The sequence below is a fragment of the Gracilinanus agilis genome, chromosome 1 (genome assembly GCF_016433145.1).
Source record: "Gracilinanus agilis isolate LMUSP501 chromosome 1, AgileGrace, whole genome shotgun sequence".
Taxonomy (NCBI): Eukaryota; Metazoa; Chordata; class Mammalia; order Didelphimorphia; family Didelphidae; genus Gracilinanus; species Gracilinanus agilis.
This window is the reverse complement of record NC_058130.1, coordinates 772,569,284-772,580,917: the sequence shown is the minus strand read 5'-3', so window position 1 is coordinate 772,580,917 and position 11,634 is coordinate 772,569,284. Positions and strand designations below refer to the sequence as shown.

The 11,634-nt window shown below is 44.0% G+C and overlaps 2 protein-coding genes across 2 annotated transcripts in view; one reads left to right on the top strand and one right to left on the bottom strand.

Annotated features, from left to right (window-relative positions):
• The window catches only part of CRYBA4 (crystallin beta A4), a 12,129-nt gene extending 11,392 nt beyond the window's left edge, over positions 1-737 (bottom strand). Inside the window, exons 1-2 of the mRNA XM_044685475.1 lie at positions 692-737; positions 588-631 (exon numbers count right to left, since the gene is read on the bottom strand). Of these exons, the coding sequence (XP_044541410.1) occupies positions 588-631; positions 692-737 (90 nt within the window). The remainder of the gene's footprint in view (positions 1-587; positions 632-691) is intronic.
• On the top strand, positions 736-9,086 carry CRYBB1 (crystallin beta B1). Its single transcript, XM_044685474.1, has 3 exons — positions 736-915; positions 4,873-4,991; positions 8,927-9,086. The coding sequence occupies exons 1-3, from the start codon at positions 736-738 to the stop codon at positions 9,084-9,086; spliced, it is 459 nt and encodes a 152-aa protein (XP_044541409.1).
• Positions 9,087-11,634: the final 2,548 nt, after the last annotated feature.

Below are 11,634 nucleotides of genomic sequence, written 5' to 3'. Positions count from 1 at the left end.
GAGGAATAGAGAGAGAGAGAGAGAGAGAGAGAGAGGGAGGGAGGGAGGGAGAGAGGGAGAGAGAAAGAGAGAGAGGGAGGGAGGGAGGGAGGGAGAGAGAAAGAAAGAAAGTTAGTTGATGGGCAAGAGACTTTGGTCTCAATCTTAGTTCTGACATTCAGTGGTTGTATGACCTTGAACAAGTTCTTCCCTTTCTCTGAGCCTCAGTGTCCTTGGACTATACAGATTGAGAGGGTTGGACTGAATTATAATTTCCTAGAGCTGAAAGGGACTTTTGAAATCATCTTTAATCATGATGTCCTTCAAAAATGAAGGCTAGGCAAGAACAACAAAACTGTTAATCTACTTCGTATGACCCTTTGGGCGTTCCGTGGCCATCTTCTCAGAACCGTGTTTTGTGATCTACTTTCAAAATGGAAGGAAATGCTAAATGCCACATAATATAAAGATGTAACTTTTCTTTTTCATCCAAGTTCACAGACCCCTTGAAGTCTATCCAAAGGGGTCTGTGGACCCAAGATTAAGAGCCTTGATCTGGACCAAACACCCTCATTTTACAGAGAAGAAGACTGAGGTCCAAAGCATACATTAGGAGTCAGTGACAAAGCTAGAATTTGGACCCAATCTAATGCTGGGTGGAGGTAAAAGAAATGGGAGGAGACATAAAAAAATTTTCTTGTTCTGAGCTTACCTAAATTCTTGGGCTTTTCTTCCAGATTCCTATAAGTGGAAACCATGTCTCAGCCTGCAAAGGCCCCTGCAGCCCCAACCACTGCTGCCCCGCAAGCCACAGAGGGGAAGGAAAAAGGGGCTCCTGCCTCAGTGCCTGCTCCTGGGCCCACTCCAGCTCTGGTTCCTGCCTCTGTTCCCATCCCCAGCTCCAAGGTTGGGGACCTGCCCATGGGAGGCTTCAGGGTAAGGTTCAGTGGAAGGTTTCCAAAAAGTGACATCTTCTGCCTATCCCTCCCTGCGCTCTAAGTAACAAGGGACTGTCAGACTAATCTAAGGGCAAGTATTTGGGAGCCCTATGAAGAGAAATATTTCCAGAGGTTTAAGTAGCCTGAAAACTGAGACAGGGTTTAAATCAACAGTGTGACAGGGCACCTAAGAAAGAATTATTGTTGTTCAGTCATTTCCATTGTGTCTGATTCTTCATGACTCCATTTGGGGTTTTCTTGGCAAAGATACCAGAGTGGTTTACCATTTCCTTCTCCAGCTCTTTTTCCAGATAAGGAAACTGAGGCAAAGAGGGCAAAGTGACTCACCCAGGGTCACACAAGCTAGTAAGTGTCTGAGTCTGGATTTGAACCCAGGTCTTCCTGACTCCAGACCTGGTACTCTTTCCATTGTGTCACCTAGCTGCCATTTGCCAAGAAAGCTAATGTGATACATTGAGAGATATAAAGTCTAGGGCTAGGACCTAGGTTCAAATCCCATCTGGGTTCCCTCAACTGTAAAATAAAGGATTTGGTCTAAATGGCCTCTGAGGCCATCCTGGTCAGATCAGATCCTGATTATTCCATTCACATCTAATAACTATATTTTGGGAAATGGGTTGGTAATCTGGAAAGGGGAAGAGCAGGGCAACCAGGGCGGTGAAGGACCTTGAAATCATGCCATATTAAAATCAGTTGAAGGGACTTGGGGTGTTTATCCAGGAGAAAAAAGCCTCAGGGAACACAAGGTAAGTAGTGTTTATGTATCTGAAAGGCAGTATAGGAAAGAGAGGTTTGATTTCTTCAACTGGAAATGATGAGTCAAAACTAGCAAGCAGGCCAGTTTAGGCTGAGGGTCAAGAAAAACTCTCTAACAATGAGAGTTGTTACATATTGGATAAATAGAATTTTGTACTCTTGGACTTCATCTCCCAGAATCCTTTTCCCTTCGTTGCATCCTCATGTTTGGTAAATAAGTTGTGTGTAAGTCTGCCCTCTCGCTCTCTTCTCTTGCGACTGCAGCTGGGTTAGCTCTCTCTTTACTCTAGCTTTTTATTTTCCTTGACTTCAAGTTATTACTAATAAATCTTATTAAATATAATACTTGGAGATATTGTATATTAAGCTTACATACTATAATAGGCTGCCTCAAGCGGGTTCCCCTTCGCTGGGGACCTTCAAGCAAAGGCTGACCATAGGATGGAGCAAAAAATGATTGAAGGAGATAGTATGGAGTAGTTGGACCTGGAGTTGGGCAGACCTAGGTTCAGATCCCACCTCAAGCGGACACTCGCTAGCTGTGTAAACTTGGAAAAGTCACTTAACCTCTGCTTGCTTGGGAGGTAGCTGGGTGACTCAGTGGACAGAACATTGGACCTGGAGTCAGAGAGACCCATTTCGAATCCCAACTCAGACACTAACTAGCTGTGTGACTCCAGGAAATTCACTGCTATCTGCCTTAGTTTCCTCATCTCTATATTGAGGGGTTGGACTCATGGTATCTAAGGCCCCCCTTCTAGCTGTAAAACTATGATCCCACAAAGTATGTACTTGTCTGGGATATTCTAGAAAGACCCCCATTCAGATACAGGTAGGGCTATCTGGTCTTTGAGACCCCTCAGAGCTCAAGAGCCCATGATTCTATTTCATTTCCCTTATCAAGTAAATCAGAGCTCTGGTGCTTAAATAATTGTTGGCTAAGGGCAGCGAGGTGGCTCAATGGATTGAGTGTGAGATGTAGAAATGGGAAGTTCTGAGTTCAAATCTGACCTTGGCTACTTCCTAGGCAAGTTAACTCAAATTGCTTAGCCCTTACTGCTCTTGTGCCTTGGAACCAATACTGAGTATCCATTCTAAGACAGATGATAAAGAATTTTTCTTTTAAATTTTAAAATATCCCAGCTGTGTGACCCTGGGCAAGTCACTTGACCCCCATTGCCCACCCTTACCAATCTTCCACCTATGAGACAATACACCGAAGTACAAGGGTTTAAAAAAAAGATAAAAAAATAAAAAAAAAAATTTAATATTTTTTGGTTATTGAATTCTCTAGGAGTGTAGAGTTTGGGAGAAAGCAGAGAGGGAAGAAAAGGGAAGAGCTATTTGGGGAAAATTCCAAAGAATCCTTCAAAAGGAGAGAGAAGCATTTTCTGATGAAAAACTCCCCCTCCTGTATCCCTGCCCCATTCCTTGGGTCAGACAGCGGTATTCTTGCTCAGGGTTTAAAGAAGGAGAAGCAGGAGAAGCCATCTGTAGACACAGCTGGTTTGCAGAAATCAGCTCCAAGAGGGGACGTTTTTGGTTGGTTGGAAACAACATATGGGCAGAGAAGTAAATACAAAGTGATGATGGGGGCCAGGACTAGCAACTTGGAAGAGGTGGGGAAGGGAATCGGGAAGGGCCCTCAGATGGAACTCCAAGATACAAAGAGGAAGACTCTGAAATCAGAGAAGGCTGAGTTCTTCCAGATCCAGATCCAAGGACAATCAAGCTCCCATTCTAAGCAAAGCACTGGGCTGGAGCTGGAAATGTAAACACTTCCTTCCCAATCGGGGCTTTTCCTGATACCACCCATTATTGGCATCCCCCCTCCTCATGGCTTAGTATATACTTTCGGGGTACTAATCTAGAAAGAGAGAGCAGCTAAATGGCACAGTGGTTAGGCAGGAAGATCTGAGTTCAAATCAGAGTTGAGACTTACTAGTTATGTGACCCTGGACAAGTCATTAACCCTGTTTGTCTCAGTTTAAATGAACTGGAAGGAGAAATGGCAAACCACTCCAGTATCTCTGCCAAGAAAATCCCAAATGGGCTCATGAAGGGTTGGAAACGACTGAACAACAACAACTCATATATATGTTTTAGCCTCCCAGAAGAAGGTAAGTTTCTCAAGGGAATATTTATTAAATTGTTGAAATCAAAATGTTTCCTACCCTTAAAGAGTTGTTTTCTGCTGGGAAGGTTCTAAACTGCTAGAAGGGCTTCACAAAAGAAATGGCATCTGACTTGGGCCCTTTAGTCAGGCTTTGCTTTCAGGGAGCAGAGAGGGAAGGAAAGGAGGGAAGGAGGAAAGCAGAATGTATAGAACTCTAATTTTTTTCATTTAAAAATATTTAAATTTTAAAAATATTTTTAAATGTAAAAACATTTTCAATGAATGTCAAAATTTGTTTTTACATGTAATCGGGGGGAAAATAAAATATTATGTTAAGAAAAAAAAGAATGGGCAAGTTTTGGGCAAAATGGAAAGAGACTGTAAATAATCTCTGCTCCACCATTTACTGATTTTATGACCACAAACCCAGTAACTTTCTGTGGGCCTTCTTTTCCTCATCTATCAAGTGAGGAGCCTGGGCCTCTCTTGGGAATCTGGGGCAGGTCTATGTGTCTCCCCATCCTATCTAAAAATTAGGGAGAACTTAGGTCATGTTGGCAAACCTATGGCACAAGCTAGAGCGTGCCGAAGGGGGCTGCTCCCTTCCCCCTCTCTACGTGCACCTGAGGACATTTCTCACATCACAGACCCCTCTACCTAGCAGCCCAAAGGGAGTGCTTCCTCCCTCCCCTGTCTGAGGAAAGGCAGGAAGCTCACATGTGGTTTGAGCACTGCAGTTTGGACACTTGGTCTCTAAAAGGTTCACCATGACTGACTTGGGAGAATGGATCATAAGATCACAGATTTAGATTTGGAAGAGACCTTCAAAGCCATTGAGTCCAGCTCTCTCATTTTACAAATTAGGAAACCGAGGCACAGAGTGTTTTAGTGCCTGCACTGAAGTAACAAAATGAGTAAATATCTGAGGCAAAGTTTGAATTCAAGAGTTTCTGACTATAAGACCAGAGACTGGAGAAAGAAGGATTTTAGAACAGAGAATGCCACCTTGTTTCTGTCTTTCTGTCTCCCTCTGACCTTTTCTCTCCCCTGTGGTTTGGCCAGCTGGTGGTCTTTGATCAGGAAAACTTCCAGGGCCGTCGGGTGGAATTCTCTGGGGAGTGCATGAATCTGGGAGACCGTGGCTTCGACCGAGTTCGCAGCATCATTGTGATCTCAGGACCGTGAGTATGACCAGCTGGGGTCTGGGTAGAGAAAGGTTCCTCTCGATCACAGCGGAGCCACGGGCTGATACCGATACCCAGGGACTCACTGAGCTGTACTCTGGGTCAGCCAAGAGATCAGGCTGCCCCCATGGCCAGTCCTGTTGAGACAGACAGCTGCCCCCTTTGGGGATTTCTTCAGGGCAGAGCAAGAAGACAGGGAGGGCACATTAAAAGGCAGAGGGGAGACCAAGTGTCTGGGTGAGGTTGGAGAAAGGGTGGTAGAGGACCAAAAATTTGCCCCGTCATGATTTTGTCTTGAGCCCAGCCCTGCCACACATTCCTGTGGTCACTGCTCGGTGGATCCTGTGTCCAGCCCAGGGCACGGCCAAATGCCACCCCCGTTCCTCTCATTCCCCCACCTCCCATGGCCAGATGAAGAGGACTGAACCGGGGAATTCTGGAGACCTGGCTTTGGGCAGTTCTCTGGCTGATTTATCGGGTCTTAGACCAATCTCTTTTCCTTCCATGGGTCTGTTTCCTTCCTGTAAAATGAGGGATTTTAATTAGGGACTCCAGAACATGTTTCATGTTCTAAAGCCCCTCCCAGCCCTGGCATTCCCTGTTCTAAGGCTTCTCCAAGCTCTGATATCCTCTTCTTTAAAGGCCCTCCCCAGCTATGATAACTGTCTCTTCTGAGCTCCCTCCCAACTGACAGCTGTTGACAGTTCTGCATTATAAGACCTCTCCCAACTGCGACACTCCATGTTCTAAGGCCCCCTCCCAGCTTTGATATTCTCTTCTCTAAGCAATGGAGAGTAGGCTGGAGAAGACAACCTTTTGCCTTTATTGGGTTTTTTTTTTTTAACAAAATTCTTACCATCCATCTTAGAATCAATACTATGTACTGATTCCAAGGCAGAAGAGCAGTAAGGGTGGGCAATGGGGGTCAAGTGACTTGCCCAGGGTCACACAGCTAGGAAGTGTCTAAGGCCAGATTTGAACCCAGGACCTCCTGTCTCTAGACCTGGCTGCCAATCCACTGAGCTACCCAGCTGCCCCTAACCTTTTGCCTTTAGATCCCCCCCTCCCATCCCAAGGTGGTCACAGTGGGTCCTGGGAGCCAGCTTCAGGGGATATTCCAGCCTCTGAGCCTCACGGGCTCAACACGATCCCTATTCCAGCCCAGAGTTTTCTGTTCCCTATGTTCCTGCCAGGGATGTGGAAGGCTAAATTAAGGCCTGTTTAGGTTTCTGAAGCTTATTTCTGTGGCAGTGACTCAAACCTGGAGCATTTCTCCAAGGGCAGGACTTCAGCTGGGCTCCCCACTGGGCTGGGTGTCCTGCTTCTGCTTCCGAAGTCTTTTCTTTCTCCAGAGAGAGAAGTACCTGCAGAGCCCAGGGTGGACAGAGCCCAGGCAAGGAGGTTCCAGGGTCCTATCAGGAAATGCTGCTGAGAGGAGCATATATTCAGGGAGGGCATACCATCTAGGTTCCTTAAAACTATTTGAGACCAGGGCAATTGAAGCCAAGAGCCCCCTGGGCGGCCAAAATAGCTCCTTCGGTGATCCCTGAAATTCTCCCGTTAGACGTGTCTTCCTTTGGCTTAAAGATTCCCTTTCCAAACACAAATTGGCCCACTGGGAAGAGGTCACAAAGAAGAATCATTGGTTTTCTGGAATTTGGGAGTCTTTAGAGATCATATCATCCAGGTCAAACCCATCCTTACTGCATGAGCACCTTCAAAGACATCCTTGGCAAAGTGGTGGTCCAGGTCCCTTACAGTGATTCAGAGAGGGGAAGAGACTTATCTAATGTCAGCCAGCAAATCAGTGGCAGATCTGAACCCAGGTCTTTTGTCTGCCGACCCAGGTCAGGGATCTCTTTCATCCTTTCCTTTTGAGTCAGAGGCAGTGAACAAATGACCTATGGCCACTTCCGGTCAGCTCCAGATGAGACAAGGCTCCTTCATGTCAGTTTTCCATTCTTTCCAGGATAATACCTGATCCTCATGGGGGGGAAATAAGATCGCTGATTCTCCAACCAGGAAAGCTGAGTCTGGTGACTTGGGCTGCAGCCAAGACCATGATCTCCTCATGGAAAGCAGAGTGCAAAAAAAAAAAAAAAAAACCCAAGTACAGAAGGGATGATCCCAGATCTCGGTTCTCTGTCACTAATGGAAACATGATGGAATGATGAGAACACTCCATCTGGAGTCAGAGGATCTGAGTTTGATGTGGCCTTGGGCAAGTCTACAAAAATCTATAAAAGTGATGGCTTGGCCCCTCTAAAGCTAAAATTATACCATCCTAGGCTCTCCTCCTCATTCTCCCACAAGGTCATTCCATTGTTAGACAGCTCCAAAAGATAGAATTATCTTCATTACTAAAGGTAATGGATAGAGAGCCAGCCTGGATGTCTAGACCACCTGCTTTCAAGTGATGCTTCTGATATAGTCTGACTGTGTGACCTTGAGAAAGTTCCTCTCTCTTCCTAAGACTCAGTTTCCTCACCTGTAAAATCAAGATGTTAGATTAGATGGAAGAGGGGGAAGGTAGTTTTATATAAGTAGTTCCCAAACTTTTTTGGCCTCCCGCCCCCTTTCCAGAAAATATATTCCTTAACCCCCTGGAAATTAATTTTTTTTTAAATTTTAATAGCAATTAATAGGAAAGATAATTGCAGCTGTGGCCATCACCGCTCTCCTGGATCGCTGCAGCACCCACCAGGGGGCGATGGCGCCCACTTTGGGAATCACTGATTTATATAGTGCCTCCTCTGTGCCAAGCACTATCCTAAACACTTAAAAAAAAAAAAAAAAAAAAAAACATTTGCCTTCCATCTTAGTTAGAATCCATTCTGAGTATTATTTCCAAGGCAGAAGAGAAAAAAGGGTTAGGCAAGTTAAGTGACTTGCCTAAAGCCCCACAACTAAGAAGCATCTGAGGCCAGTTTTGAACCCAGGACCTCTCATGATCTTTTTACAAATATGATCTCATTTGATCTTTACAACCATCCTGAAGTGGGTGCTGTTATGATCCCCATTTAACAGATAAGAAAACTAAGGCAAACAGAAATTAAACAACTTGCACAGGATTTCTAGAGAAGCTGAAATCTTGCAAAGCTTTAAAAAAAAAAGCTTTAAAAAATGTTATAGGATTTGAAAATTATCCTTATCCTAAAGGGAAAATTTTCTCCTTGTAATATTCCCCATTAAGTCTAGTTCTTCCCCCCTTCTCTTCTCCTCGAGCTCCTCCTTGGAATTCAGTTTACCAGTACAGAGTTTGAGGGATGGAGTTCCAAAGTCCTTAAGCCACAAGCAGAAAGGAAACTAGCTTAACAATCTTCTAATTCAGGGTGTTCGAACTTAAAACAAATCTTAAAAATTGCATTTCAATATAAGATGTCCTAAAAGTCTTAATGTAGTTTTAAGCTTTAATTGTAATCTTCTGGATTTTCTACTTTATGCATTGGGAACTATTATTCTGGGGAAAAAGGCTTCAATAAACTGGCAAAGGGTTCATGAGACAAAAAAGGCAAGAACCTCTACTGTAATTTAATTCCCTAATTTTACAGATGAGGAAAACTGAGACCCAGAGGGACCCTGGAGTGACTTGCCCAGTGGCAGAGTCTGGATCTAGCAGCCATATCCCTTTAACCCAATGCTGTCCTGCAGGTTTTTCTAAGAATTCACTGCCTACAGGTGTTTTGAGATCCTCTCCTCCTACCAAGTTGTTCTACAACAAACACTACTCTACCTCCTTTCTCCATCCTGAATTAGAGAAGGGCAGTCACCTTCCTCTGCCTTCTAATGTACTCCTCCCTCCCCAAGTTGGCTTTGCTGGGAGACAGATTGGGTTCATTTGACTTTTGCTAATGGTCTCTTTCCTCTCCGCATACCACCTGCCCTTGGTATTCCCGTCCCCTTGGTCTGTGTCCACTGAACCACTGGCCCAGATGGGTGGCCTTTGAGCAGTCCAACTTCCGAGGAGAGATGTTCATCTTGGAGAAGGGAGAGTATCCTCGATGGGACACCTGGTCCTGCAGCTACCGTAGCGACTGCCTCATGTCCTTCCGGCCCATCAGGATGGTGAGCGCTGGGTGCCCGGGAATCTAAAGCCAGAGGGATCTTGGGAAAGGAAGTGGGAGGAAAGGGGGAAATGTGAGACCATGTAGGCAGAGGGAAGTCTGCCTTTGTAAGATGGTCTCAAGCGAAAAGTATGCACTGAGGACCAAGAAGTATATGAATCCCAAAAGAGGATGTTGCCCCTGTTTTCTGCTTTGCTCAGACCGTATGAGGAATGTCCTGTTGGATTTGGAGCACCATATTTTAGGAAAGATATTGATAAGTTTCCAGAGACCAGATTCAGAATAGATAGAGGCAGTCAAGAAGATCTGTCTCTGACATAGAGCAAGTCATAACCTCTTAGCGCCAGTGGTAACTCAATTAGACCAGAAGTCTTGAGTAATGATGGTATCTTGGAAAGAGTTTGAAGGCTGGAGTCAGATGATCTGGCTTCAAATCCTGTCTCTGTTGCATAATAGCTATATGGCCTTGTGCATGTTATTTCATGACTCTGGGCCTCGGTTTCCCCATTTGTAAAGTGAGAGGGGAGGGCTACTTGACACCTAAGACCCCTTAGGTGTCCTCTGCATCGATAAGCCTATGATACTATTACAGAATAGCCAAGAAGTTTCCATATGAGGCAATTCTCTGCACCGATGAAATCAGAGGTCTAGATCTCGCCTTTCCCATTCCCCTGAAAAACATCGATAAGCTAGAAAATGCCTCCAAATGAATAGGTGACACAAAGTTTCTCTTCACTGGACTTTTTAAGGAAAAGTTGGATGAGCACTTGGGAGGTCTGACTTCTAAATTCAAGAAACTTAATATTTAATATCAAATTTAATAGCCTCAACTTCTTAAGGAGCAAAAACTACAGTCTTTAGCACTCCCACATCTAGACTTTTTCCTCCTAGCTTCTCTGTATATTTCTTTTTTAAAAAAGAGTTTTTGTCTTAGTAACAACTCTAAGACAGAAAGGCAAGGGGTAGTCAAATGGGGTTAAATGACTTGCCCAGGGTCACACAGCTAAGAGGTGTCTAAGGGATGTGATTTGAACCCAGGACCTCCCAAATCCATACCTGGCTCTCTATCCACTTAGCTGCCCCCTTCTCTGTACATTCCTAAACTGCAGTTCCCAGAAGTGAGCATAATCCTCCAGCTGTCTGGTCTAACTGAGGCAGAAGTCAGAGAAAGTATCACCTTCTGGGTGTGTGATCAGTTCCTGGTTCACATTCTTCTCTACCCTAGCTCCTGTTCTCATGAATATCTGATCTTGCCACTCCTGTGATTCTTCAATTTAATGATTTGTCTCCAACTGGATATGAACAAGAGGTTATTCCTTGCCCCTTCCCTCAGTTCTCCCATTTGAATTAGCCTCCAGATGCCCACGTTCCTTATTAAGACCTCAAAACATCTTGCTAGTCTTCCTCGTTGGAAGAGGTGAACTCCTGTTGCAGAGCTCTTGCTTTAAATCATCTCTGAAGATGCTAAACCTTCCTCCCCAGCCAACAGGCAGTAGGTATAGTGCGTAGGATATGATATGGGTTCAATTTTTGTTTCTGATGCACAGTAGCTGAGTGATTCTAGGTAAGTCATTTGACTTGGTATTTCCTCAACTGTTAAAGGAGAACGTTGAGCTCAATGGCCTTTAAAATCACTCCCAACTCTAAATCTATTTCCTTATCCTGGATAAATGCCCTTTCCTGCTTGAGTTGACAATAGGCAAGTATCTGCTCAAGATTTGGAGGCAAAGGAAGGAGGTGATCCTAGCAAGGACTACTAGACTTTTCATACAGTTGATAAAAATAGACACTGAAGAAGAGCATCTCCCTTCACACTGCTCCCTGGATTGTCAGAGCTGCCTACTAGCATTCACACTCATCCTACTCCCTTCCCCACTCCCAATCATTGTAGACATGTCCAAGCTAAAGAGCTTGGTTTTTTAAAATCTGTTTAGGGGGCAACTGGGTGGCTCAGTGGATTGAGAACCAGGTCTAGCGATGAGAGGTTCTGGAATCAAATCTGGCCTTAGACACTTCCTCGCTGTGTGACCCTGGGCAAGTCACTTAACCCCCATTGCCTAGCCCTGACCACTCTTTCGCCTTGGAACCAATACACAGTGTTAATTCCAAGATGAGAGATCTTTCTTTTTTATTTAAAATTTAATTAAAATTTAAAATTTTAATTTTAATTTCAATTTAATTTCAATTTATTATTTTTATTATTAATTTTATCATTCTCTATTATATTATTAGTTAAATTATTAATATAATATAAGTAATATAATATAATAATTAAAATTATTATATTATTAAGTCAATTAATTTAAATTTAAATTCAATTTAAAATTCCGTTTCCTAAGACTGACTGTTGGCATTCTGAGCCCTCCATCATTTCCCTCTGGCCTATTCTTCCAGTTTAATCTTATAATATTCCCCTTCACTCTACAGTCTACACTCTGCACTCTAGTCAAACCGGGGATGGTTAGCCTAGAGCCTGAGAAGACTCCAAGGAGACATGATTATTGTCTTCAAGTATTTAAAGGACTGATATGAGGAGAAGGAATTCTGTTTATTCTCTTTGATCCCAGAAGGCAGAA

Excerpts from the sequence above, each read along its gene's own strand:
- CRYBB1 (XM_044685474.1), top strand. The coding sequence starts at position 736 with ATGTCTCAGCCTGCAAAGGCCCCTGCAGCCCCAACCACTGCTGCCCCG. Across the intron at positions 916-4,872 it reads TGCCCATGGGAGGCTTCAGG|CTGGTGGTCTTTGATCAGGA; the intron begins GTAAGGTTCAGT and ends TGGTTTGGCCAG. Across the intron at positions 4,992-8,926 it reads ATCATTGTGATCTCAGGACC|ATGGGTGGCCTTTGAGCAGT; the intron begins GTGAGTATGACC and ends CCACTGGCCCAG.